The sequence below is a fragment of the Petaurus breviceps genome, unplaced genomic scaffold (assembly GCF_028583685.1).
Source record: "Petaurus breviceps papuanus isolate PSGF00001 unplaced genomic scaffold, PetGlider_PUasm1.0 76, whole genome shotgun sequence".
Lineage (NCBI taxonomy): Eukaryota > Metazoa > Chordata > Mammalia > Diprotodontia > Petauridae > Petaurus > Petaurus breviceps.
This window is the reverse complement of record NW_027186473.1, coordinates 13,898,676-13,923,186: the sequence shown is the minus strand read 5'-3', so window position 1 is coordinate 13,923,186 and position 24,511 is coordinate 13,898,676. Positions and strand designations below refer to the sequence as shown.

General features: G+C 37.4%; 1 protein-coding gene across 1 annotated transcript in view; it reads right to left on the bottom strand.

The window, feature by feature from the left end:
- SPMAP2L (sperm microtubule associated protein 2 like) overlaps positions 1-24,511 on the bottom strand; it is a 61,317-nt gene extending 36,806 nt beyond the window's left edge. The window contains exons 1-3 of the mRNA XM_069105286.1: positions 24,250-24,511; positions 11,975-12,005; positions 7,712-7,765 (exon numbers count right to left, since the gene is read on the bottom strand). Coding sequence (XP_068961387.1) covers positions 7,712-7,765; positions 11,975-12,005; positions 24,250-24,313 — 149 coding nt within the window. The 5' untranslated portion in view covers positions 24,314-24,511. The remainder of the gene's footprint in view (positions 1-7,711; positions 7,766-11,974; positions 12,006-24,249) is intronic.

The window sequence follows — 24,511 nt, the reverse complement described above, 5'->3', positions numbered from 1 at the left end:
TCCTTGAACTATTCCCCTTCTTTCTTTAGACTCTTCCACTTGATGTCATTCATTATCATGGCTTCAGTTATCAACCTGACAGGGATGTCTCCCAAATCTATATCTCTATTCCAATACCTCCTCAGGCTTCCAATTCCATATTTCCAACTACCTGCTGGATATCTACAATTAAGTGTTTCACCAGGACCTCAAACTCTACAATCAAACTCAACTTTCTCCCCAAAACATACCCTCTCTACCTACCTTTACTATTTCCACTGATACCACTCAAATGCATGAGTTAATAACCTCAGAGTTATCTTTGACTATTCTCTCTCTCCTACCACATAATCAGTTTCTAAATCCTATCAGATCTATCAATGTATATCTCTTCTATCCATCTTCTTCTTCCTCTCCTCCTTCCCACTGAGCCTCTCTTGGTTTTTTCACCAACTATTATGTTAGTCTATCCATCTTTCTGCCCCTCTCCCATCAATCTTCCAAACTACTATCCAAATAACTTTCCTAATGTGCCACTCTGATCACATCATTCCTTCTTCTCCAAAACCTTCAGTGGCTCCCTATCACTTACCTGATAGAGTATAAACTCCTAATGCTAACTATCAAGTCCCTGTATAATCTGGCTTCAACCAAGGTTTCTAGCCTTATTTTAAACTACTCCCTATCATATATCCTATGTCCCTATCAAAACTGGATTACTCTCCATCCCGTTCTTGCTTGACTTCTTTCACAATGCCCATGCTTATGTCATCCGCTATGCCTAGAATACTATCCCCCATCTCCATTTCCATATGTTGAAATCTTTCCTCTCCTTCCATCAAGACCCACTCTGGTGCCATATCTTCCACTCAGTTTTCCCTGATTCTCCTTCCAAACTCCCCAGTTGAAAGTGTTTTCTCCCTTAGATTTCTCAAAGCATTTTTTCTGAACCTCTTCTCTGAATTCTTCTCATTCCCTACCCTTTTGTCATAGTTATTTGTGTGTACATCTTCCCCTCTTTCCAACCCCTTTAAATTGTAACCTCCTTGAGAACAGGGTCTGTGTTATATATGTGACTCTTGTTTTACAGATAATGAAATTGAGACTGGAGAGTTGGAGTGATTTGTTCAAGGTCACAGCACCTGGCCCATTGTCAGCACTTAATAAATGTTTGTTGATTGATTGACACTAGTCACAGCTCCATGTCAAAATCACCTAGCTAGGAGTTGAAAGCAGCTACTATGGAAGCCAGAAGTAGGGCACTTTCACCTGTCTGCTGGTCAGAAGTTAAAGCTACATGTGGTGGGATGGCTTCTTCTGTTGTGACTTTGATGGGAGGAGTGGGGAGGAACTTGAAGCACTTCCTTTAAAAGGTCTTTGGTGTAACTATCACAGGTTCAGAAAACTGGGGATGAAGGGAAGGTTGAGAATTCAGACCTCATCAGGAACAAAGGCAAAAAATGGAATTTAAAGTTTTACCTTCCTTTTCACAGCAGTAAAGATTCCATTTAATCTCTCTACGAGTAATTCTTTAGTTTATGTTGAGAAAGGGAAAAGAGATTGAGATTTTTGTGGGAATGGGGGATAAAGCAATTCAATAAGTTATGAATAATTGATGGGAACTAATCATACCTTTAAACTAGATGAAGATAACACATCAAACCTATCAGATTGACTAACATGACAAACAGGAATATGATAAATGTTGGAGAAGATGTGGGAAAATTGGAACACTAATGCATTGTTGGTGGAGTTGTGAAGTGATCCAATCATTCTGGAGAGCAATTTGGAGCTATGCCTAAAGGGCTATAAAACTGTGCATACCTTTTGACCCAGAAATACCACTTCTAGGACTGTATCGCAAGGAGATCATAAAAATGGGAAAAGGATCCACATGTACAAAAACATTTACAGCAGCTATTTTTGTGGTGGCCAAGAACTGGAAATTGAGGAAATGCCCATCAATTGGGGAATGGTTGAAAAAAATGTGGTATATGAATATAATGGAACACTATTGTGCTTTAAGAAATGATGAACAGGTAGACTTCAGAAAAATCTGGAAAGACTTATATGAACTAATGCTCAGTGAAGTGAGCAGAACCAGGAGAACACTGTACATAGTAACAGCCACAGTGTGCAATGACTGACTTTGATGGACTTGGCCCTTCTCAATGCAATGGACTTAAAACAATTCCAAAGGACTCATGATGGAAAATACCATCCACATCCAGAGAAAGAACTATGGAGTCTGAATGCAGAGCAAAACAGACTATTTTTTTTTGTTTTGTTTTTTTCTTTCTCATGGTTCCTCCCATTCATTATAATTCTATGTGATACGACTAATGTGAAAATATGTTTAATAGGAATGTATATGTAGAGCCTATCACCATCTTGAGGAGGAGGGGGAGAGTGGAGGGAGGCAGAGAAAATTTAAAATAAGTTTCCATAAGTGGAAATGAATGTTGAAATCTAAAAATAAACAAATTAACTTAAAAAAAAACCCTAAAGACCCAGAGGAGCACTGAAAGGGGAAAAACTGAGGAGATATAGAAACAAACAGATAAGTAGGTCATGTCCCACCATGTACAGTCATGCAAAGTCGTACAGTCATATAGCTCAGGGCTTGGTAGACTCTCTAGAAACTTGCCCAGAAACAGTTAGAGCTCTAGGTCCTGTTGACACATGAGCAGCTGAAGTGGGCTGAAGCAACTTGAGCTTGGAACACACCAACTTGTTGCTTTTGCACACCCCCTCATAGTGCTAGTGTAAAGATTGCCCTTGCACATGGGCACACACCCTTTGCACATATGACTTTGGTTCATCATCATGCCTGCTCTTCTTCATTAGCAAGCTTCATATGGTAAGATACATTGGAACAATCTAGTTGCAACAAATGCTGGGCCAAGGCTAAAAAAAAATTGTAGATGTGAGTTTGTTACATTATTCATTTAATGTAGATCATGGAATGTCAGAGCAGGAAGGTACCTTAGAGATCATCTGAGTCTACTCTAATTTTATAGATGATGAAATTGAGTGTGGAGAGTTGGAATGATTTGTTCAAGGTCACATAGCTAATAATAATCATCTCACATTTATACAGCACTTTAAAATTTACAAATGCTTACTTCACAATAATCCTGTGAGGTAAATAGCCCAAATATAATTATACTTTTTTTCTAGCAAGTGATGGAAGTAGAATTCAAACACCCAGATCTCATTCCAGGTCCAGCAGTCTTTTTACTATACTATACCAAAATGCCTTCAAACCTCTGTCCCTCTACGTATAACAATGGAAATTAGAAAATCATTAAAGGTAGTATGCTACCAACAAACCCAGCATCAAGGGATAGACAAAGACGTTCCATTTAAAATAACTACAGACAATACTTGGGTGTCTATCTGCCAAGACAAACCTAGGGATTATATGAATACAATTACAAAACATTTTTTTCCACACAAATAAAAGATAGATCTAAACACTGAGAAATATTAATTGCTCATGGTAGGCCAAGGCAATATGATAAAAATGACAATCTTAACTAAGTTAATTTGCCTATTCAGTGCCATACCAATCAAACCACCAAAGAATTATTTTATAGAGCTAAAAAAAATACTAATGAAATTCATCTGGAAGAACAAAAGATAAAAAATATCAAGGAAATCAATGAAGAAAATGTGAAGGAAGGTGGTCTAGTGGAACCAGATCTTAAACTGTATTACAAAGTGGTAATCATAAAAACAATCTAGTACTGGCTAAGAAATAGAGCAGTGGATCAGTAGAATAGATTAGATATATAATATACAGTAGTCCATAGTAATGGACTAGTAATAGTAGTAATCATAGTAATCTAGTGTTTGATAAATCCAAAGATCTAAGCTTTCACTATTTGAAAAAAATGCTGGTAAACTAGAAAGCAGTTTGGCAGAAACTAGGTATAGATCAACCTCTCACACTGTATACCAAGATAAGGTCAAAATGGGCACATGATTCAGACACAAAGGTTGATATAATAAGAAAATTAGAGGAGCGTGGGAAAATGTACCTGCCAGATCTATGGATAAGGGAAGAGTTTATGACCAAACAAGAGATAGAGAGGATTATGGGAAGTCAAAAAGATAATTTGGGATATATGAAACTAAAAAGCTTTTGCACAAATAAAGCTAATGCAGCCAAAATTAGAAGGAAAATAGAAATTAGGAAAATAATTTACAGCACATATCTCTGACAGAGCTCTAATTTCTCAAACATATAGAGAAAAAAGCCAAATTTAGAAAAATAAGAGCCCTTCTCTAGTTGATAAATGATTAAAGGATATGAACAGGCAGTTTTCAGAAGAAGAAATCAAAACTATCAATAGCCATATTAAAAATGTTCTAAGTCACTACTGATTAGAGAGATGAAAATTAAAACAACTCTAAGATATTACCTCACATAGATGAAAAAAAAAAACATAAAACGACAAATGTTGGAGGGGATGTGGAAAAATTGAGACAGTAATGCACTGTTGGTGGAGTTGTGAACTGATCCAACCATTCTGGAGAGCAATTTGGAACTATGCCCAAAGGGCTATAAAACTGTACATACCCTTTTGATCTACAATGCCACAACTAAATCTGTATCTTAAAGAGATCAAAGAAAAGGGGGAAAGACTTACTTGTACAAAAATATTTATTGCAGCTCTTTTAGTGGTGGCAAAGAATTGGAAATTGGGGAAATACTCATTAGTTGGGGAATGGCTGAACAAATTGTGGTATACAACTATGAAGGTATGCTATTACACTATAGAAATGACAAGCAGAATGATTTCAGAAAAACTTGGGAAGATTTATATGAACTCCTGCCAAATGAAGTGAGCAAAACCAGGAGAACTTTGTACACAATAACAGCAATATTCTTAAGACCATCAACTGTAAAATACTTGGTTGTTCTAATCAAGACAATAATCCTTGGCAATCCCAAAGGACCCATGATGAAAAACGCTATCACCTCCAGAGAGAGAAATGATGAACCCTGAAGGCAGATGTTTGACTTTTTAATTTTTATTGTTTTATTTTGTTTTTTCTTTTGCAGCAGGACTAACATGGAACTATGTTTTGCATGACTTCACATGTATAATTGATATCAAAATTACTTGTCTTCTCAAGGAGGGAGGAGGAATGGGAGGAAGGAAGAGAATTTGGAACTCAAAATTTTTAAAAAATGATTGTTAAATATTTTTACATGTAATTTGGAAGTATTTAATTAAATAAATTAAAATAAAAATTTTTTGCTTCTTTTTGGAGAGGGGAAGGTAGGGCAATTGGGGTTAAATGACTTGCCCAAGGTCACAGAGCTAGTAAGTGTTAAGTGTCTGAGGTCAAATTTGAACTCAGGTCCTCCTGATTCCAGGGACAGTGCTAGCTGCCCCTAAAAATAATTTTTTAAAAAGTAAAGTTGGACTATGAGAAACCATGAAGATACTAGAGAATAGGGAATGAAACATACCCTTATACAACACACACTCACACACACACACATACCCTCTCATAGAGAGTCAGGAATCTTCTAAGACAGAATATTAAATGTATTATCAGATCAGATTATTTTTTCATATGTTACTGCTTTACATTTTTTCTTTGTCAGCCTGGATGGGTGAAAAATTGAAATGATATAAAGGCAAAAGGTATCAATAAACTACTTTGAAAACCCTCTGTTCCTTCCTCTCCAGACCCTCAGAGTACCTACTTTGTCTGGTTCAAGTGGGCCACCCCAGCTTATACTTCCATGTACCAGCCTCAGTGGGCATGTAATAAAAGAGAGGTCAAATAGCTTTACTCTAAAAGAGAAAGTGCAAACCTGAAAGTCACCTACCTTCTTTTGCTGTTGAATGTATTCAGGCAATTGTCTGAAGGGTTTGAAGTCAACCCTAAAATACCGTCAACAATGAAAACATTCTTTCTAAATCACTGCCAGATTTCCTAGGCAAATTTGCAACAGATAATAAAGTTCCCATGTGATGTGCCCTAATCACAACCTTTCTTGTCAGTCTGATACTGGCAAAGCTATGGCCATGGGTGGAGGCAGGCAGTGTAGGCACAAGACCTATGGTCATGGGATGATTTCACATTGGTTAGAATCAATGGACGGATACCCAAATATACATCTCATCAAAAGAGGAAGACTGTTCTAGTTAGTGTCCTAGTCTTAGAAAAAAAGACAAAATATAGAAATTTCTACAAATATAAAAATTAACATAACTTTTCCTCCTTACATACTGCATATGCTATATGAGTCTGTTATTAACTTGCTCTGTCATCATGATTACATTTTTTCACTTCACAATGACTTGGGTTTTTTTTGCTTGTTAAATGGAAGTGATACTACCGGCAAACTTCAAAAAATTGCTAAAAATTAATGAGCTCTTGGGGCAGCTAGGTGGTGCGGTGAATAGAGCACCAGCCCTAGAATCAGAAGGACCTGAGTTCAAATGCGGTCTCAGACACTTGACACACTTACTAGCTGTGTGACCTTGGGCAAGTCACTTAACCCCAATTGCCTTGCCTTCCCCCCTCAAAAAAAATTAAAAAAAAAGAATTAATGAGCTCTATCTGGATATGGCATGTATTACATGTACACATATTTATGTAGTGAGTGTGCTCTGGGCTCTCTATCCTAGAGGTGAGTATGTATAATGTCTTTGTGCATCTCCTCACACATTCAGTTACTTTCCCAATAACCTCTCTTCCATATATGTCAAGAGAAAATATTTTAAAATATGAGAATAAAAATATTGATTTTACCTTTACAAGGAGAGTTACCTGGACAGGAGACAACTCATCTTCAAATGTGCAATTTAAAAATCTAGGCTCCTTTTTTATAGTAGCAAAAAAATTGTAAACAAAGGAAATGCCCACCAATTGGGAAATAGCTAAACAAGCTGTGCTATGCAAAAATTTAAATGAATATTACCGTGCTGCAAGAAACTGTGAATATGATAGATACAGAGAAGAATGGGAAGACATATAAACTGGGACAGAGTAAAGAAGTACTAGAAAAACAATGTACACAATGATCACAACAATATTCGTGTAAAGCACAACAAAACAAGCAAATCTAAGCACTGTGAAACGGTAATGACTCGGCTTTGATTATAAGATAGAATGTATCTCCTTCCCTTCTTTGCAAAAGTGGAAAATAATGGGTGTGGAATACTAACATAAAATAATGTTGGACTTCACTGAGGTCTAAGTTACTTTTATTAAATTGGTTTTTCTCCTTTTTCATCCTTTGTTATATAGGATGGCTCTCTGGGAGCAGGAGGAAAAAGGAGTATATTGGATAATGAATATTATACAAAAACAAAATATATCTTTTTTTTTAAAATCCAAGGTCTACTACTGACTTACAAAGGGGAAAGGGCATGTCTGCCGAGTTAGGATTTCAGAGGTTGAGTAGGGACAGAAGTGTGGCCGTGTTGAATAAGTACATTCTTCTGACAACACAGAGCAAAGAGGCATCGGCAGAGACCAAAATGCAATAGAGAAGCATGGTGAAAGTCCTAGAGGATGAATATATGGGTTGAATATGGGTGTTTCATAGACTAAAGGTACCAATTTAAGTTCAGAAAAGTCAGGTAAGCAAAGAGGTGGGTAGATGGTGCATTGGTGATATTGGTTAAAAGGCCAGTGAGATAGCATTTGTCTTTTATAAGCAGTAGAAATAAGTATCATAAACAAGACTATATATCCTTACCTATCTGGAGCCCTCCATACTTTTTTAGGTCTAGAAAGATCTCTTACTGGGCTCCTGGAAAATTTAAAGGAAAAAAAAAACACAACTGATTAATGTACATATAGATACATGTTTACATAAAAATTAATTCTATTTTTTCAATTCACAAAAATCTATTTTTTTCTCCCTCCCAACTCCCCCCTCCAAATAAAAAACAATTTATTTATAAAAAAAATACAAATAAAAAATTTGTAACAAATATATGTAGGAAAGCAGAATTAGTTCTCGTATTACCCATGTTCAAAAATATATATCTCATTCTACACCCTGAGTCCTCTCTTCTCGGGAGATGGGGTGGCAGTTTTGCCTTTGTCCCTCTGGTCTCATGTCTGGGCATCACATTGAACAGAGTTCTTCAGTTCTTTGAAGTTGTTTGTCTTTACAATGTTGCCGTTATTGTATAAATGTAAATATAAAAATTTCGCTCTGCATCAGTTCATACAAAGCTGACTAGATTTCTTTGAAACCATTCTTTTCATCATTCCTTATAGTATATGAGTATTCATTTACATTCATATATCATAAATTTGTTCAACCATTTCCTACTTAATGGGTCCATCCTCAGTGTCCTGTTCTTTGCCACCACAAAAAGAATTCTAAATAATACTATAAATAAACTGAGTAGTTTATGGAGACTACTTATAAACGCTTAATTGTATTGGATGAGTCCCAGTCCACCAGCCCTGATAGCAAAAGACTCCAACAAACCCCGACCATTCAGAAATAGTCTTGCTGGTATGGGCCTGAGTTCTACTAATAGAATTTACAACTGATTTAACAACAAAGCAGGGATATTGTCTCCAGAAGGCCCCCGTTAAATTGCAGTTTTTTGTCTGGTTAGATAAACCTTTTAACCTTTCTCATGAGCATAATAAGGTAGATTTAGTCATAGAGTAGATAGACGACATCTTGGATATTAAGGGAATGGCTGCAGGACAGTTAAATTTCACCAGATTGGGAGTAGGGCAACATGGATAACTCTGGGCAAAACTCTGAAGTGTGGCAGAATCACAGATTGAGAGTCTGAGAGGTCATTTAGTTCAAAGCTCTCCATTTTCCAGATTAGGAACCAAGGTCCAGAAGGGTCAAAGGACTTTCCAGAGGTCACACAGGAGACCTATCAGTGGCAGATCCTCTATCTTTGAAACCTCTACTCTCCACTGTCCCATGTCACCTCCTATTATATAAGAAGGGTTTCTTCAAAGACTCTCAAGCTTCCTCTGAGCAGCACCATTCCCTCCTCGTCCCCATGTATACCCTCACTGCCTTTTGGAATTATGTTGGTACTAAGAACCTGCTTCTTTCCTGTTTGCCCACAGTCACCTGGAGTCCTCTTCCCCTCAGATAGTACAGTTTTGAAGTAGGGACTTAAGAACTATGACCAGTTAATGATGTCTTCCTGAGTTCAAATCCGGCCTCAGAAACTTACAAGCTGTGTGACCCTGGGCAAGTCACTTAACCTTGTTTGCCTCAGTTTCCTCATTTGTAAAATGAGCTGGAGAAGGAAATGGTAAACCACACCTTTGCCAAGAAAACTACAAATGGAATCATGAAAAGTAGGACACAACTGAAACAACTGAACAATAACACTTTTAGACTGGGTAACATTCTAGCATACTTTCAAGTCATACCTTATAAAAGGTCACCTACTCCATTTATGCCTAACAATAATCCTACTTAAGTATTAACATTATATATAACATTAGATTCTAGATGGAAGAAGAAACATAAAGGAATTGACTAGGGAAAGATTACAGAGAGGAGGTATATCAAAAGGGAGGAAGAGACTAAATCTTTTCCACAGTTTTACCTTGGATTAACTTGTTCATAATATGTTATAGTAGAAATATATGTGGAAATGGTAAATTCTTCAACTGAGGGGTGTGTGTGTGTGTCCCTGCATGCATTCGAGCATTCAAAAACACATTTGTGAGGGAGAGGGGGCAGTAGGAACACATGACTCTCTTAAGAATATTCCCCCTCCCCCCAAAAAAAAGAATATTCCCGAATCCCAATGCAGGGAGATGATGATGATAATTACTAGGACTTATATAGAGCTTTAAGGTTTGCAAAGGGCTTTATAAATATTATCTCATTTTATATTCACAACAATCCCCAGAGGCAGGTGCTATTATTGTCCCCATTTTACAGGTGAAGAAACTGAGGCAGACAGGTGTTAAGCTCTCTGCCCAGCATCACACAGATGTTTGAGGTTATCAGTATCTGAGATTGGACTTGAAATCAGGTCTTCATGACCTTAGGTCCACAGCTCTACCCACTAGGCCACCTGGCTGAACATTCCTGCATATAATACCACTGTGCCAATCCCAATGTCTGACACATATTAGGACCACATTGCTCTTTAAAGAGAGTAGCTCAGAGAGGATCAGGTAAGAAACTAGTTTATGAAAAAGCAAGTTCAGTTATGCACCAAATTTTTTCTTTAAAAAAAATATGCATTCTACCAAGCATTTCTTATCTCTCCCTCTAATGTGCCCTCCCCAAACTGAAAAAATGAAAAAAAGAAAACAAAAATGCTCATAATTAATATGCATAGTCCAGTAAAACAAATTCCCAGATAAGCTGTCAAAAAAAATCCATACTAATCTTTTCAATGAGGTTCACTTGTGACTGTATTTTTTACCATCTAGTCAAAATTTCTTCCCTTCCCACCCACCCCCACCCCCGGTAATTTTTCTTAAAATATCAGAAGTCTTTTAAAATTTGAAGTAAAAGGAGTATCATTTAAAAATATGACATAAAATGTTGTTTTACACAGTCTCATAATTTGTCACAAAAAGATGCTTAAACTAAGTTATTTTAATTTGAAGTCATCTCATTAATGTCTATTTAGCTTTTTTGCAGAGGTTTAATTAATGTCTTTCCTTTCTTCACTCACTGATGATACATTATGTCAGCCCAGCTACATCTTCAGGCTGGGTAGAAGAAAGATAATCATCTGGAACATTTGCTTGCTTGCTTTCTCCCAGTATTTGCATTACCTCACAAAGCTTTTTTTTTTTTTAATTTATCCATCATCTGGGAGGGGGGGGGAACAGTCTACTGAAGAGTTTTTCTTCTTGTGCACAGACGACATTACAAATACATGACCCTGAGCTTTTAAAGAAGTTTAGCCTTTTATTATTTATCTAAGCTGGGAAAATTTCTGAAATCCTTAGCCTTGCTACAGACTACTAATGATTGCATGGTATACAGCAGCAGCACTTGGGGCTATTTCCAGGTTCAAAGGGGTGGGAAAATCTAAGTGATTCTTTCATTCAGTCAGAATGTTCTTCCTCATTTACCAGCCCCTCAGTACTTATACTTTCTTTTTCACAAGGTTTTTGGTGCACTGACCATGTATAGGCCAAAGCAAGGCTCTTAGGAGATAGGAAATGGGAAGAGTGGGCTGTTTCTCACAAAATCAGATCCAGACGGAATCACAGTAACTCCAAGTTGGAGGGGACTTTATAAATCATATCATCCAACCGATAACTGAACAGAAATCCTCTCTACAAAATCCCTACAACAAGTGGCCATCCATCCTCCATTTGAAAACCAGTGAGGCAACCGATTCCATGTTAAAACAGTTCCAATTATTAAGAAGCAATTAGTTGGGGCGGCCAGGTGGCACAGTGAGTAAAGCACTGGCCCCAGAGTCAGGAGGACCCAGGATTGGTTCCGGCCTCAGACACTTAACATCCACACAAAAATACTAGCCATGTAACCTTGAGCAAGTTACTTAACCTCAATTGCCTTTGAGACTCAACTCCAACATCACCTCCTTGGGAGGCTTTTCCAGGTCCCCCAGTTGCTAGTGCCTTCCTCCCAGAGATAATAATGTTCCTTGTACTCTATATATAACTTGTAAGTACTGGGTTATTTACCAGGTGTCTCCCTCATTAGAATATAAGTTCTTTGGGGGTGAGGAGTGTCTTTCCCTTTCTTTGTATCCCTACATATACCTCACAGTGTAAGTACTTAATTAATAACTGTTTATTGACTGATGACCTCTGAACCAGTCTGTGATCTGTCTCAGAAACTCTTTGATAATTCCCTTCATCTTTCTGACAGTTTTTAAGATAAATCTCCCAGTGTTCACTAACTGGACTGCTCCAAATGCCCCGGCTTGAACAAAGTTCTGTTTCCCTGCCTCATTCTAGAAGGCTAGAGATGCCCATCGCATTGGATCAGTAAGAGCACTTGTTACATCTGTGGTCTTACCTTGTTTCTGTTTTTGTAGTGGAATAAGAAGCTGCCAAAGAAAAAGGGAAAGGAAAATGTTAGTTTAAAAGTCATGATAACATTGGTGCTCTATGCATAATGCTTTTTGAAAAAATTATTTTGAGGCAGCTAGGTGGCACAGTGAATAGAGCACCGACCCTGAAGTCAGGAGGACCTGAGTTCAAATTCGGACCTCAGACACTTAATACTTACTAGCTGTGTGACTTTGGGCAAGTCACTTAACCCCAATTGCCCTGCCCTAACCCCTTCCAAATGACCAAAATTATTTTACTTTTATTTTGTGGAATAAAATAAGCAGTTCCAAAATAGCACAATTAAAAAAAAAAAAGATGATTGCATATGAAACTGTAACTCTACTACAGACAGATGACTTGCAAATGTTCCTTTCAAACAAAATTATCATGTAGATTTCTTTTTTCTTCCTACTCTCCCAGCTCAGTCTGACCCTACCCAGTCCTAGAGATGGCTACCATTAGACACAAATAGGTCTGTACATAAATATGTGTGTAAAATTATTCTACACACTCTTCTATTTATCAGCTCTTTCTTTGGATGCAGATAGTGGCTTGTTTGTGGTTGTTGGTTTTTTGAGGGGTTTTGGTTTTTGGTTTTGGTTTTGTTTGTTTGTTTGCAGTTAGGGTTAAGTGACTTGCCCAGGGTCACACAGCTAGTAAATGTCAAGTGTCTGAGGCCAGATTTGAAGTCAGGTCCTCCTGACTCCAGGGCTGGTGCTCTATCTGACCCAAATAGTGTCTTTCTTCATATGTTCTTTATAATTAATTTGGGTATTTATAATAGTCAAAATAATTTATTCACTCAAAGTCAATCTTAAAACAATATTGCTATTACTGTATACAATGTTCTGTTGGTTCTACTCATTTCACTCTTCATTATTATGTTCAAGTCTTTCCATGTTTTTCTAAGATCCCTGAGCTTATCATTTCTTATATGACAGTAGTATTCCATTATAATCATATACTACAACTTGTTTAGCCATTCCCCAAATGAGGAGAATCCCTACAATTTCCAGTTCTTTGTGACCACAAAGAGAGCTGCTATAAACATTTTAGAATATATAGGTTCTTTTCCTTTTTCCTTAATTATCTTTGGAAATAGACCAAGTAGTGGTATTGTTTGGTCAAAGGGTATATAGAGTTTAATAACTCTTTTGGCATAATTTCAAATTGTTCTCCACAATGATTGGATTAGTTCACAATTCCACCAACAATGAATTATATACTTTATAATAATTATGCAACCTTTATAAAATAACTGGTAGATAAAATAACAAGTCATCATCGGTAATATTATAAGAAAAATAACCATCACATTTTCCTTGTAGCATGTCACTCACAAATTGCATTCAATCAGTTTTGTTAAGATAACATTGATTTTTCTCCCATTCATTTGTTACAATTTGAGGATTGTGATTTAAAACTCAGATAGTAACTTTGAATAATGTTTTTATTGCATTGTATGTGAGTATACTAACAGGCATAACAGTCATCTACCTTAAACAACATTCTATAAATAAAGAGGCTCAATTTTACAAATGAAGTAGGAAAAACAAAATTCTAATTCAATCACCTAAGTTCTCTTCTTATAATGATAACATGCCTTCAATAATCAAAGAAAATTGTAGTACAATTTCTGCATTGCCCCTATATTTCTCCTTAATAATCCCATGATGTTTTTCCTCCTTGTCATATCTACCTGAAATCAAGACTGCTCAGGACAATGCTCCCAGCCCATAGTTAATATAGTAATTTTAAGTAACAGAATGAGAGAAAGTTTTTCTTTGAACTATAGTGGTCAAAAGCTGAAGTGATCAGATGCAAAAAGGAGATTCCAGTCTTGAGTGCAAAGAGAGAAGTGTTTCTTCTCTTTCATTATCTGCTTTTACTACTACGTACAAGAATTCCTATGCAGTTTCTATTTTTAAAAAAATGCATTGAATAAATAAGAATCTTGACCAGAGATGAGGATTAGGAGACCAGACAATAGACAGTGGCATTTTCTGTGTAAAGGTTAGGTCATGCCCATCTCTGCACTTATTAAGAAGAAAGACTCAAGTATGACATCATTTAATGCTTATAAAGAGATTGTGTGGTTTTGCTCCTAAAGCTCTAATAAGAATTAACAGAATTCCTTCTGTCTCCAATTGCAATCCCTTTTTAATGTGGCAGCTTTGAGGTTTCTATGTGGGTGGCACAGTGAATAAAGTGCTGAGTTTAGAGTCAATAAGACCTTAGTTCAAATCTGGCCTCAGTCACTTACTAGCTGTTTGACAATGGGTAAGACACTTACCCTCCATAAAGTGGGAATTATAACAGTAACTATAACAAGTTTGCCAGAGTAATCAAATGAGTATTTGCAAAGTATCTACCACATAGTAGGCTCTATAAAAATAATAATTCTCTCCCTTCCCACCCACCCCCTTTAAGACTGAAATCCCTAAATTCCATGAGATAAATATTATATATATGGAATATTCCAGAAACCTAATTTAAACCCTATATTTCAGATCTTTGCAATAATAAGCTATCGTTAGTTCTACCACAATATTATTTTGTGGAGATATATTTTCTAAGACTTATTATTTTCCTTGGCAGATCTCAGGCAACTCTGAAAGCTTCCTAATGACTTTTACTTCTTTGGGGGTACATTGTTACTTCTTCAGCATGGTTACTTTAATTGATGTCAATAGATTCCATGCTTCAGGTAGAACAATGTCACTATCAATACAAAGAAATGATACCTTTAAAGAAAACTAGAATGCTACAAAACACAGAGGGAAACAATTTCTGTCAGACAGGTTATACTAATCAAGCTTAGGAAAAGGTAGAATCTTCTAGGTAGACAGTAATTTTCTTAATTTTCCTGTTTTTTTTAAAGGTGACACTAGAATATACCCACATTCCATAACTGTAAGAAGGTTGAATTTAACAGGATGAGAAGATCTCATTTCTGTCAGTTTTTAGTCATCTATTGAGTTGTGAAAGAGGATCTTTTCTCTGCTTCATGTTAATATAATTATAAAGTTTATTTTCCATCTTTTTTTTTTTAAAGCAATCGGGGTTAAGTAACTTGCTCAAGGTTACACGGCCAGTTATTTCTGGGTGTGGTGCTGAGTATCTGAGCCCAGATTTGATCCAGGTCATCCCAACACTGGAGCCAGTGCTCTTACTTGCTGAGCCACCTGGCCGCCCCTAAGCAATTGGGGTTAAGTAACTTGCTCAAGGTTACACAGCCAGGTGTTTCTGGGTGGGTACTACATGTCTGAGCCCGGGATTCGATCTCCAGGTCTCCTCAACACTGGAGCCAGTGCTCTTACTCGCTGAGCCTCCTGGCCGCCCCTATTTTCCATCTTTAAATGTAGAATTCTCATAGGTCAGAAAATAGCCAATGAAAGTGGAAAAAAGTGAATATGATTAAAATGTTCATCCCTTGCCTTTTTATATGTTAATTTTCTTGGTTATACAACTTTTCCTCTTTATTTTAGAGAATAGGCCTTTCAGACACTCTGCAAAGACATCTATTGTCAACTATCAATATCCAAAGCTGAAAAAAAATCATTATAATTCATGAACTAGGATTCCGATTATACTTGTGTTCTAAAGGACAATAAATGATTTTAAATGAGACCATATTTGTTGACTAAAGGTTTCAAGCACTTAAGTAAAACAAAAACCTTTAAAATTAAAACACACTTGTTGAAATTCATATATACCTTTATTTTTTTCATGATCACTGATGGCATTAATCAAGATAAATATAAATTATAAAAGTTGACAGCAGATAGGTGAACAGAATTGTAAATTCCCAAATTTATTTATTGATCTTGTCTTTAATAGTATCTTTTTGGCATTGGCATTTAGCTCATACTAACATGTACATTTCATGAGACAAATTTGTTTACAAAATTAAGAAAGTTTCCAAAATGATCATTCATTTACTTTAATGCAACAAATATTTTTAAAGGGCTTCTATATTTGCTCATGTCTTCTGTGTAAGGTTCTGTGCTATCCTCCAGGAATACAAAGATAACTATGAAATAGCCCCAGATATCAAGAAGCTTGAAATTTAATGGAAGAAAACGATGGTCAAAGGATATGAACAGCAATTTTCTTTCTCTTTTTTTTTTTTTAAGCAATTGGGGTTAAGTAACTTGCTCAAGGTTACACGGCCAGTTTTTTTGTGTGGGTGTTAAGTATCTGAAGCCGGAACCAATCCTGGGTCCTCCCGACTCCGGGGCCGGCACTCTTACTCACTGCACCACCTAGCCACCCTGAAAGGCAATTTTCAAAGGAAGAAATCCAAACTATCAAAAGTCATATGAAAAAAAAAATGCTCCAAATGACTAATAATTACAAAAATGGAGGGAAAGGCCTACCTATACGCTATTGGTGGAAATGTGAATTGATACAAGTGTTCTAGGAAGCAATTTGAAATTAGTCTCCCAAAATCACCAAATTGTATATACCCCTTTAACCCACGTGAAACCTCTATTAGGCCTATATCATGAAGAGATTTAAAAAGAAGAAGAAAAAGGCACAACTCAGTGTCCCTGTGAGGTATACAGCTATCCAAGCTTCCCACCATCTGCATTTGCAAGGCCTTAACTCAACTACAATGCAGGTAAGAAGACATACAAAAAAAATTTAAATCAGCTATTTTTATAATGAGAAAAAGTGGAAGCTAGGGAGCTGTCCATCAATCATGGAATAGCTGATCAAATTATATTATGTAAATGTAACAGAATCCTATTGTTCTGTAAGAAACAATGAAAGGATGCTTTCCATGAAACCTGGGAAGATTTTTACAAACTAATGCAGAGTGAAATGAACAGAACCAAGTTGACAATTTTTATAATAACAACAATACTGTAAAAAACCACTTTGAAATATTTTAAGAACTTTCATCAATACAATGACCAAGCACAATTCCAAAGATGTTAATAGAGAAAGAGGTGACAAACTAAAAATGTAGAATGAGACATAAAATTTGGATGTGGACAAAAAAGATATTTGTTTTAGATGTCTATATATTTCTCACAAAGATTTTCTTTAATCAAAGGGAGGGAGTAGGAGAAGCAGGAGGAAGAAAAAAATGTTTGTTTTCTGAAAATCAAAATTTTAAAGAAACTTAATAGGAGAAATGGAATGTCAAGTATACAAATAAGTATAATTTGAAGGAAAGTAATATAAGGGCAAAGGAAAGATCCAGCCAAAATGTTTTGGGAAATTTAAGAAGAAAGATCACTTTCAAATGAAAGGTTTGGTCAGAGAAGACTTGATGGAGGAGAAGAAACCTGAGGTAGGCCTTGAAAGAAGGAAGAAACTTTTTTAGATGGAAAGGGAATGGTGGAATCTCTTCCAGGCATGGAAGAAGACATGAGTAATAGCATAGAAACTAGAGAGGTAAGGATAAGACTGGGAAATAGGGGGCAGTCCAGTTTGATTAGATTGTAGGATGTATGAAAAGGATTCATTTAAGATAAGCCTCTACAGTTAGGTTGGAGCCAGATTGTGGAGGACCTTAAATGTCAAGGTAAGGAGCTTATATTTGACCAAAAACTGAGGTTATTGACAATGAACTTTCTCAATTCCACTTCTCTAATCCTCTTTCCTTCCTTCTAGCTTCAGAGGAAGAAGTGGTCCTTCTCAAGGAAGCTAACCTGTCTCCTCTGTCTCCTCTGCAGTCTTATTCCATTCTTTCATCGCTTCTCTGTCTTTCTCTTCATTTTGGATCCTTCTCCTCAGACTAGAAACATACTAAGAGGACTAGAAGGAAGAGGACTCTAGGAACATGGTGGAGTAGGTTAGAAAACTTTCGGTTCTCCAAATTTCCTCCACAGAAAAAAGACAGAACATTGCCTCAGAGGGAATATAGAGCAGCAGAAATAGACAAAAGTCAGGGCAAAGGAATTGTTCTCCTAAGACAATCTAAGAAGACCCTAGGAAAGGTCTGACCTCTAAGGGTAGAGGTTCAGCCTGAGGGAAGTGCAAACACCTTCAGTTCAACACTGCAGAATCAACAAAAACTTAAGACTTGGACTTATGAAGAAAGAGGCTGTCTACATTCAGAGATACAAATGGTAGGAGTAAATAAGAATATTATGGTCTTACATATATGTGTATGTTTATAGATATCTGTGTGTGTATATCCATGCTTAATTGTAGCCTTTGGGGGGGGGGAGAAGTGGAAAAAAAACAAAGTAAAAAGTGCACAGCAGAGAACAAAAGAAAACCAACAAGGAAGCAAAGAAAAGCTGGGCAGCTTTGAAAATAATGTGTATTCTTTGTTATATATGTTTTCTTGAAATTGAAATTTATTGTTTTATAGTGAGTCCTCTCTTATGGTCTGCTGTTCACATGACAATTTCTTTTTTTCTTCTCTTATTTTGCATTTAAGTATAAAATTAAAAAAATTTACCAAAAAAATAATGAGACAACAAAGGATTTTGAGAAGTGTGGCATAATCTTAGCAGCATGTTAGGAAGACAACTTGGGCAGGAGGGTGAAAGAAGATTTGGAACAAGGACAGACTAGAAAAAGGAATACCAGAGAGGTTATTGTTTACAATAGGCTAGGTGAGAAGGGATGTAGTCATGATTTTGGATAACTGAAGTCATGGGAGAAGGAAAGACTCCCAAGGTAGAGAGTACAGGGAGAGGATGGCAGTAGCAGTACAGAAAGAGTTGGATGCAACAGATATTGCAGAGAGAGGAATGAGATCTAGCAACTACTGAAGAAAATAGAAGAGTCAAAGATTTACTGTGAAGTCCAGGCTCTGTGACTTGGGAAGATGGCAGAAACAGAGAAATCATAGGAAGGATCATATTTAGGATAGAAGCACATCTATAAAATAGAGTATACTAGATGGCTTCTGAAGTCCTTTCCAACTCTTGGTCTATGATAATAGAAACAAAAAAAATTATACTTTGGATGGTATAGCAATCATCCAGGCTAATCTCATCATTTTATAGAGATGGAAATTGAGACCAAGAGGAGTTAAGTGATTTATTTAATGTCATATAGGTAGTAAGCAGCAAAACCAAGATTAAGACCCATGTCCTCTAACTCCAGATAAATTATTCTAGGATAAATTCATTTTTAAATATGTAGGGTTTGAGTTGTTATTAGGATATATATCCAGCAGATATTTAGAAAGAATGAACTGGAGGTCTGGGAGAGAGGTTGAAAATAGAAATATAGATGAATGATTCTTATACATAGAGGTTATGATAAAAGGTGACCATTGCAGCCATTGGTGACAGATAAAGTTACCAAAGGAAAGAGTTTAGAGGAGATAAAATGACCTAGTACATAACCTTGAGTAATACTGACATTTAATAATTTGGAAGAGGAGCAACCAGTAAAGAAAAAGGAGTGTCCAGAGAGGTAGAACTACAGTACCATGTCATGGCAGCCAAGGAAAGTAAAGATATCACAAAGAAAGTGCTAAACACCACAGAGATATTCAAGGAGGATGAAGAGACAACTGGATTTGGAGATAAGGAGGTAATAATGACCTTGGAGAGAGCTCTTCAGTACAATAGTGGTAAGATTGCCTAAGATTGAGGAGTGAGTAGGTGACAAGAAAGCAGAAGCAGCAAAGGCAGACTATTCTTTCTAGGCATTCAACAGTGAAAATGGGGTAAGAAATAGAATAATAATTTAATGGGATGGCAGAGGCACCACTAGAGTTTGTTTTTAATATTTTTGTTTGCCTTTTTGTTTTCTTTTTAGCATGTTTCTAGTCTGAGGGAAAGAATCCAACAAGTAGGGAAAGACTGAGAAAAGCAAAGAAATAATGGAACAAGGTGACAGAAGAGGCTGAGAGTACAAGTTAGCTTCCTTGAGAAGGACCACCTCTTCCTCTGAAATTGGAAGGAAGGGATGAGGATTAGAGAAGTGGAAGTAAGAGAGGTCATTGCTAGTAACCTCAATCTTTTTGTTCAAATAGGAGACAAGGTAATTTGTTGAGACAAAAGAGGCATATGGGTGTGAAGTTGGGGGTTAGGAGGAAAAGGTTTTAAACAGTGCTAGGAGAGTGTGAAAAGGAGTGGATAAGAGATTAGTAAAAAGATTTCCATGCTTCAGATAGGGCCCAAAGATTAGAAAGCAAACATCTGCAGCTGACAGGGAGCAGTTAGCACAGTTTTGTGGTTTCCTCCAGGTATCAGCAGCAGTCATGGAGGAAGGTAGAAGTTAGCCAGGACTGAGGGTTAGCAGGGCTGAAAGGGTAGAAGGTCAAGGAAACAAGAGACTGAAAGGTGAAGAAGGGAAGAGAACTCTATTGATTTAGCTGACCATAGGGTAAAGACTGGGCAGAGAGGAAAGTGAAACCAGAACAGGATTGACAGATTTGGAGAAAGGGGAAAAAAATCAAGAACCTTCCTATGCCCAAATCAGTAGCCATTATGTAAAATGTTTTCTCAAAGTGAAATCCCAACAAAGTGACCCCTGACTGCCAAGAATTACAGTCAAACATTAAAATTTCCAATCAGCTAGGCATCCAGAAAATTTTAAATATACACCAAAATATTTTTATACTGGGTATTTAATAGCATATACTTCTATTAAAAAGTGACTATCTTATCCATAAAACACTAAAATAATTTCTGAAAACTTGTGTATGTGAAATGCCAATCAAGCTTGATTACTATACTACAAATAGTCTGGTGTGTGGGTTCCCACTCTACCATTTGGTTGAGAAGGTTGCCATCTACTGGAATAAAACAGAGACTGAACACCCGCCCCCAATAGTTAAGACTTCATATTATATAATAGTACTACTAAAAATACTAATAATACTTATGTAATAGCAAAATTTCCTCTCTTAAAAAGTAGCTCAAAAGAAACATGAAATGAGCAAATTTAGAGAATCCACCCCAAATGAACATATGGACTTGTGGTAGAAGATGCTGGGCTTGTATTGGTCTGATCAGCCACAGTCAGACACGCTGTAATTTGACTCTAACATAGTGATGTTATTTTGGTTCTCTTCTAGAACAACGGACAACAACCACTAATACTACAGAACAAGTGAAGGGAAATTGTAATGGCAACTAAGCACTATAAAGCCCTATAACTATTTGGTCACAAATCAAGTTACTCTAAACTTTAAAGTCTAAAAATACAGCTATGATATAAATTAGTCCTGTCACATTATTCAAGGAGCTATGACAGGAACTACCTATCATTATTTCATCACTTACCTATAAAAATGTTTAATAAAAAAAGTTTACCCCTGCCCTACTACTCTCCAACTATTATTTCTCAACCCCCCTTTTCAAAAATTTTGCCTTATTAAAATAATCATTTTAAAGGTACTATATCTGACATTGAATTGTCCTTAAGGGAAGGTATGAGAAATGTTGTCTTGCACAGTTCTTGTCCACTCTTCATTTCCCCCTTTCCCCAGTGTATAAATACTCTTCCAGAGGGTGTATAGCACACTAGACAGTTATTGAAAAAGTATGAAATTAAGGAGAAGGTAGCTCCACTAAATGGTGTTTAAAGTGCTTGTAGGGATCATATGTATACTGTTATTAAAACTAAAAGATTGAACTGGCCCTTCCACACCCTTCTCCTATTCTATTTCATTTGAATCAACAAAAACACTTACCAAATACCTACCATGTGCCAGCTTGCACAAAAGTGGTTGCACTTAGGTATTTTCGCCTTCAAGGATGTCCCTAATGTTCATTATAATCAGATTTCACTTGTTTAACAACCAAAAATCATGGTTAAAGTGTTATGCTGGCTGCCAATGCAGGAGATATGAAGATTAAATAAAGCACTATCTTTGTTCTTAAGGAATTCGAATTAGATACTTTAACCAACTTCACATTATGCTCTGTTTCAGTTCTTCATAATATTTTTCACAAATCTCTCCTAAAAGGATGATGATGGAGAAATAAACTTCAGGGTGGCTAGGTGGCTCAGTGAATAGAGCACCAGCCCTGGAGTCAGGAGGACCTGAGTTCAAATCCAACCTCAGACACTTAACACAAAAACTAGCCCTGTAACCTTGAGCAAGTCACTTAACCCCAATTGCCCTACCTTCCCCCCTCCAAAAAGCCAAAAAGAGAGAGAGAAATAAACTTCTTGAATATTTCAAAAATCTGTCACATCATGGATGTGGGAACTCTCTCCACAGATATAGATTGCAACCCTTCTGTAACTTAATGGTCTTCCAGGGTTGCTGGGGCTGAAAAATTCATCACCCTGCAACCAGACTAGAGATGTCTCTCTGAACTTAGCTGGACTAGTCCTGAGACTACTGACAAGTACATTAACCTATATTTGAGGCCTTTCCAACTTGGTAGGACCTTGTAGAGTTTGCCTTAGCATAACCCAAGAATCCAGAATCATTTTCATATCATGATTGTCAAGGAAGGCTTCAGTAGAGGTACAAAATAAAGATACAATGAACTTGAATGACATCAAATTCCACTTGCCTCATTCTCTTCCTCCTAATTAACTCATATGCTAATTGTCCATACTATTCATTTAAGTGTGTTTTATATGCATACTTTATATATTCTTTTTATATGTATGTATATTTTCTCTCCCACTAGACCGTAAGATCCTGAAAGGGAGAAATCTGATTTTAAAGGTAGCATGGTACAGTGGAAAGAGGTTTGCAATTTCCTACGGTACCTGTCTGACCCTGGGCAAGTAATTTAATCCCTGTACTTGAGTTTCCTCCCCTATTAAATGAGGAAGTTAAACTAAATGAGTTCCTTTCCAAGTGTAAATCTCTGATCCTATCTCTTTTTATCACAGTCCCCAAACATGGTACATTTTATAAAGGAGATGTTCAATACATTTGTCAACTGATCTCTCACCCCAGTTTGTAGATGGGTTTGATACTATTCACCCAGTGAATAGAACATGTACTATATATGGGTTTAAAAAAAATAATAGCAAAATTCCCAGATTTGCACTCATAAAATCGAATTCTCTTATCTGAATGTCCTTCACCTTTGCTCTCCATCCCCTCACCTAAAGAGAGAAATTTAAGGTGCACTGCTCCCTTCGTTGCAAAGGGGAGAGGTTATGTGTGTGAAAGATTGCACCTACTATTGCTATCTTGGTTGGTTTTACTGTTCTGTTTTTTTTTTCTCTTTTTTTAATTACATAAGGGAAGAGGAATATATTTAGAAACAAATGTGATAAAAACAAAAAGCATAAATTAAAAATTAAAATGAGAAAGAAGATCAAGGTGCAAACAGATCAAGCTAACTGGTGGGACCATATTAGGATTGAAGTCCTAACCTTTTTCTTTTTCTTAAAGCAATTGGGGTTAAGTAACTTGCTCAAGGTTACATGGCCAGTTATTTCTGGGTGGGGTGCTAAGTGTCTGAGCCCGGATTCTATCCCAGGTCTTCTGACTCTGGGGCCGGTGCTCTTACTCGCTTCGCCACCTGGCCGCCCCAGAAGTCATAACCTTTTAGCAACTACTCCAACCAAGTTTTCTGTACAGTCGTTTTTAGTACTGTTTGACACTTTGTGACATTTGGGACACTTGGTGACCCCATTTGGGTTTTTCCTTTGCTTGCTTTTTAGGCAAAAATACTGGAGTGGGTTTAACAGCCACAAAATTGGATCTAGGTAAGGAAATGGATTGGAAGTAATCCCTTAACGAGTAAAAGGTGAAACTGCAGAAATTTTGTAATGGAATCTCCAGAGACTGTTACACGGGAGAAACAAACCAGGAGGAAATAAGTAAAAGACTAAATGTATCTGTCCTAACAGCAAGTTAGCCTTTTAAGTTTGCAATAAGCCAGTTCGCTAGGCTGGGAACAGAGTGGGGGGAAACCATCTTCTACACCAGTATCTCAATTTTCTAGCTTGATTAATTGGAGTTCCTGGAGCACTCTACCAGACTTTAAGACCTTGAAGGCCACTTAGTTCAGCCTTGTCCTTTTACGGAGGAGAAAACGGATCCTCCGAAGGGTTAAGTGACTTGACTAAGGGCCACACAAGTACTAAGCAGCTGGACTGCCATTGGAACCCAGTCCTCCCGACGCTACGCTCTGTGCTTTTCCCCACTCCCCCACGCCATGTCTGGGAGCTGGTATGCTACTTGCTAAATCTGGCCCTGGAGTCGCAGGGAAGCTTTTAATGGGGGCCGGCCCCACTCCAGCCCCACACGTAGCCACCAAAGTCCCCTCGCCGCCTCCTCGGCCAGAGCCCGACCCAGTCTGCGCCCGCCCCTGCAGGGGCTCCCGAGCCACGTACCGCTGCCCACAGGTCGAGTCTTAAAAGACAAACAAGACCGCTCTGGCTTACATGCGTATTCCATGCATGCCCAGAGGTTCCAGCCGTCCCGAGGCGCTCTCTTTTGCCGCGGACGGCACCAGCCGCTCTTTCTGCCAGGGCCGCCGCAGTCGTGGGTGCGCGCTGGTGATGTGGCTGGTGCTGTTTCCCAAGCCCTGGCTCGCGCTCTCCTTGGTGCTGCTGTTGTCTGGTTGCCAAGGGGACCCTCACGTGTGCGCGTGCG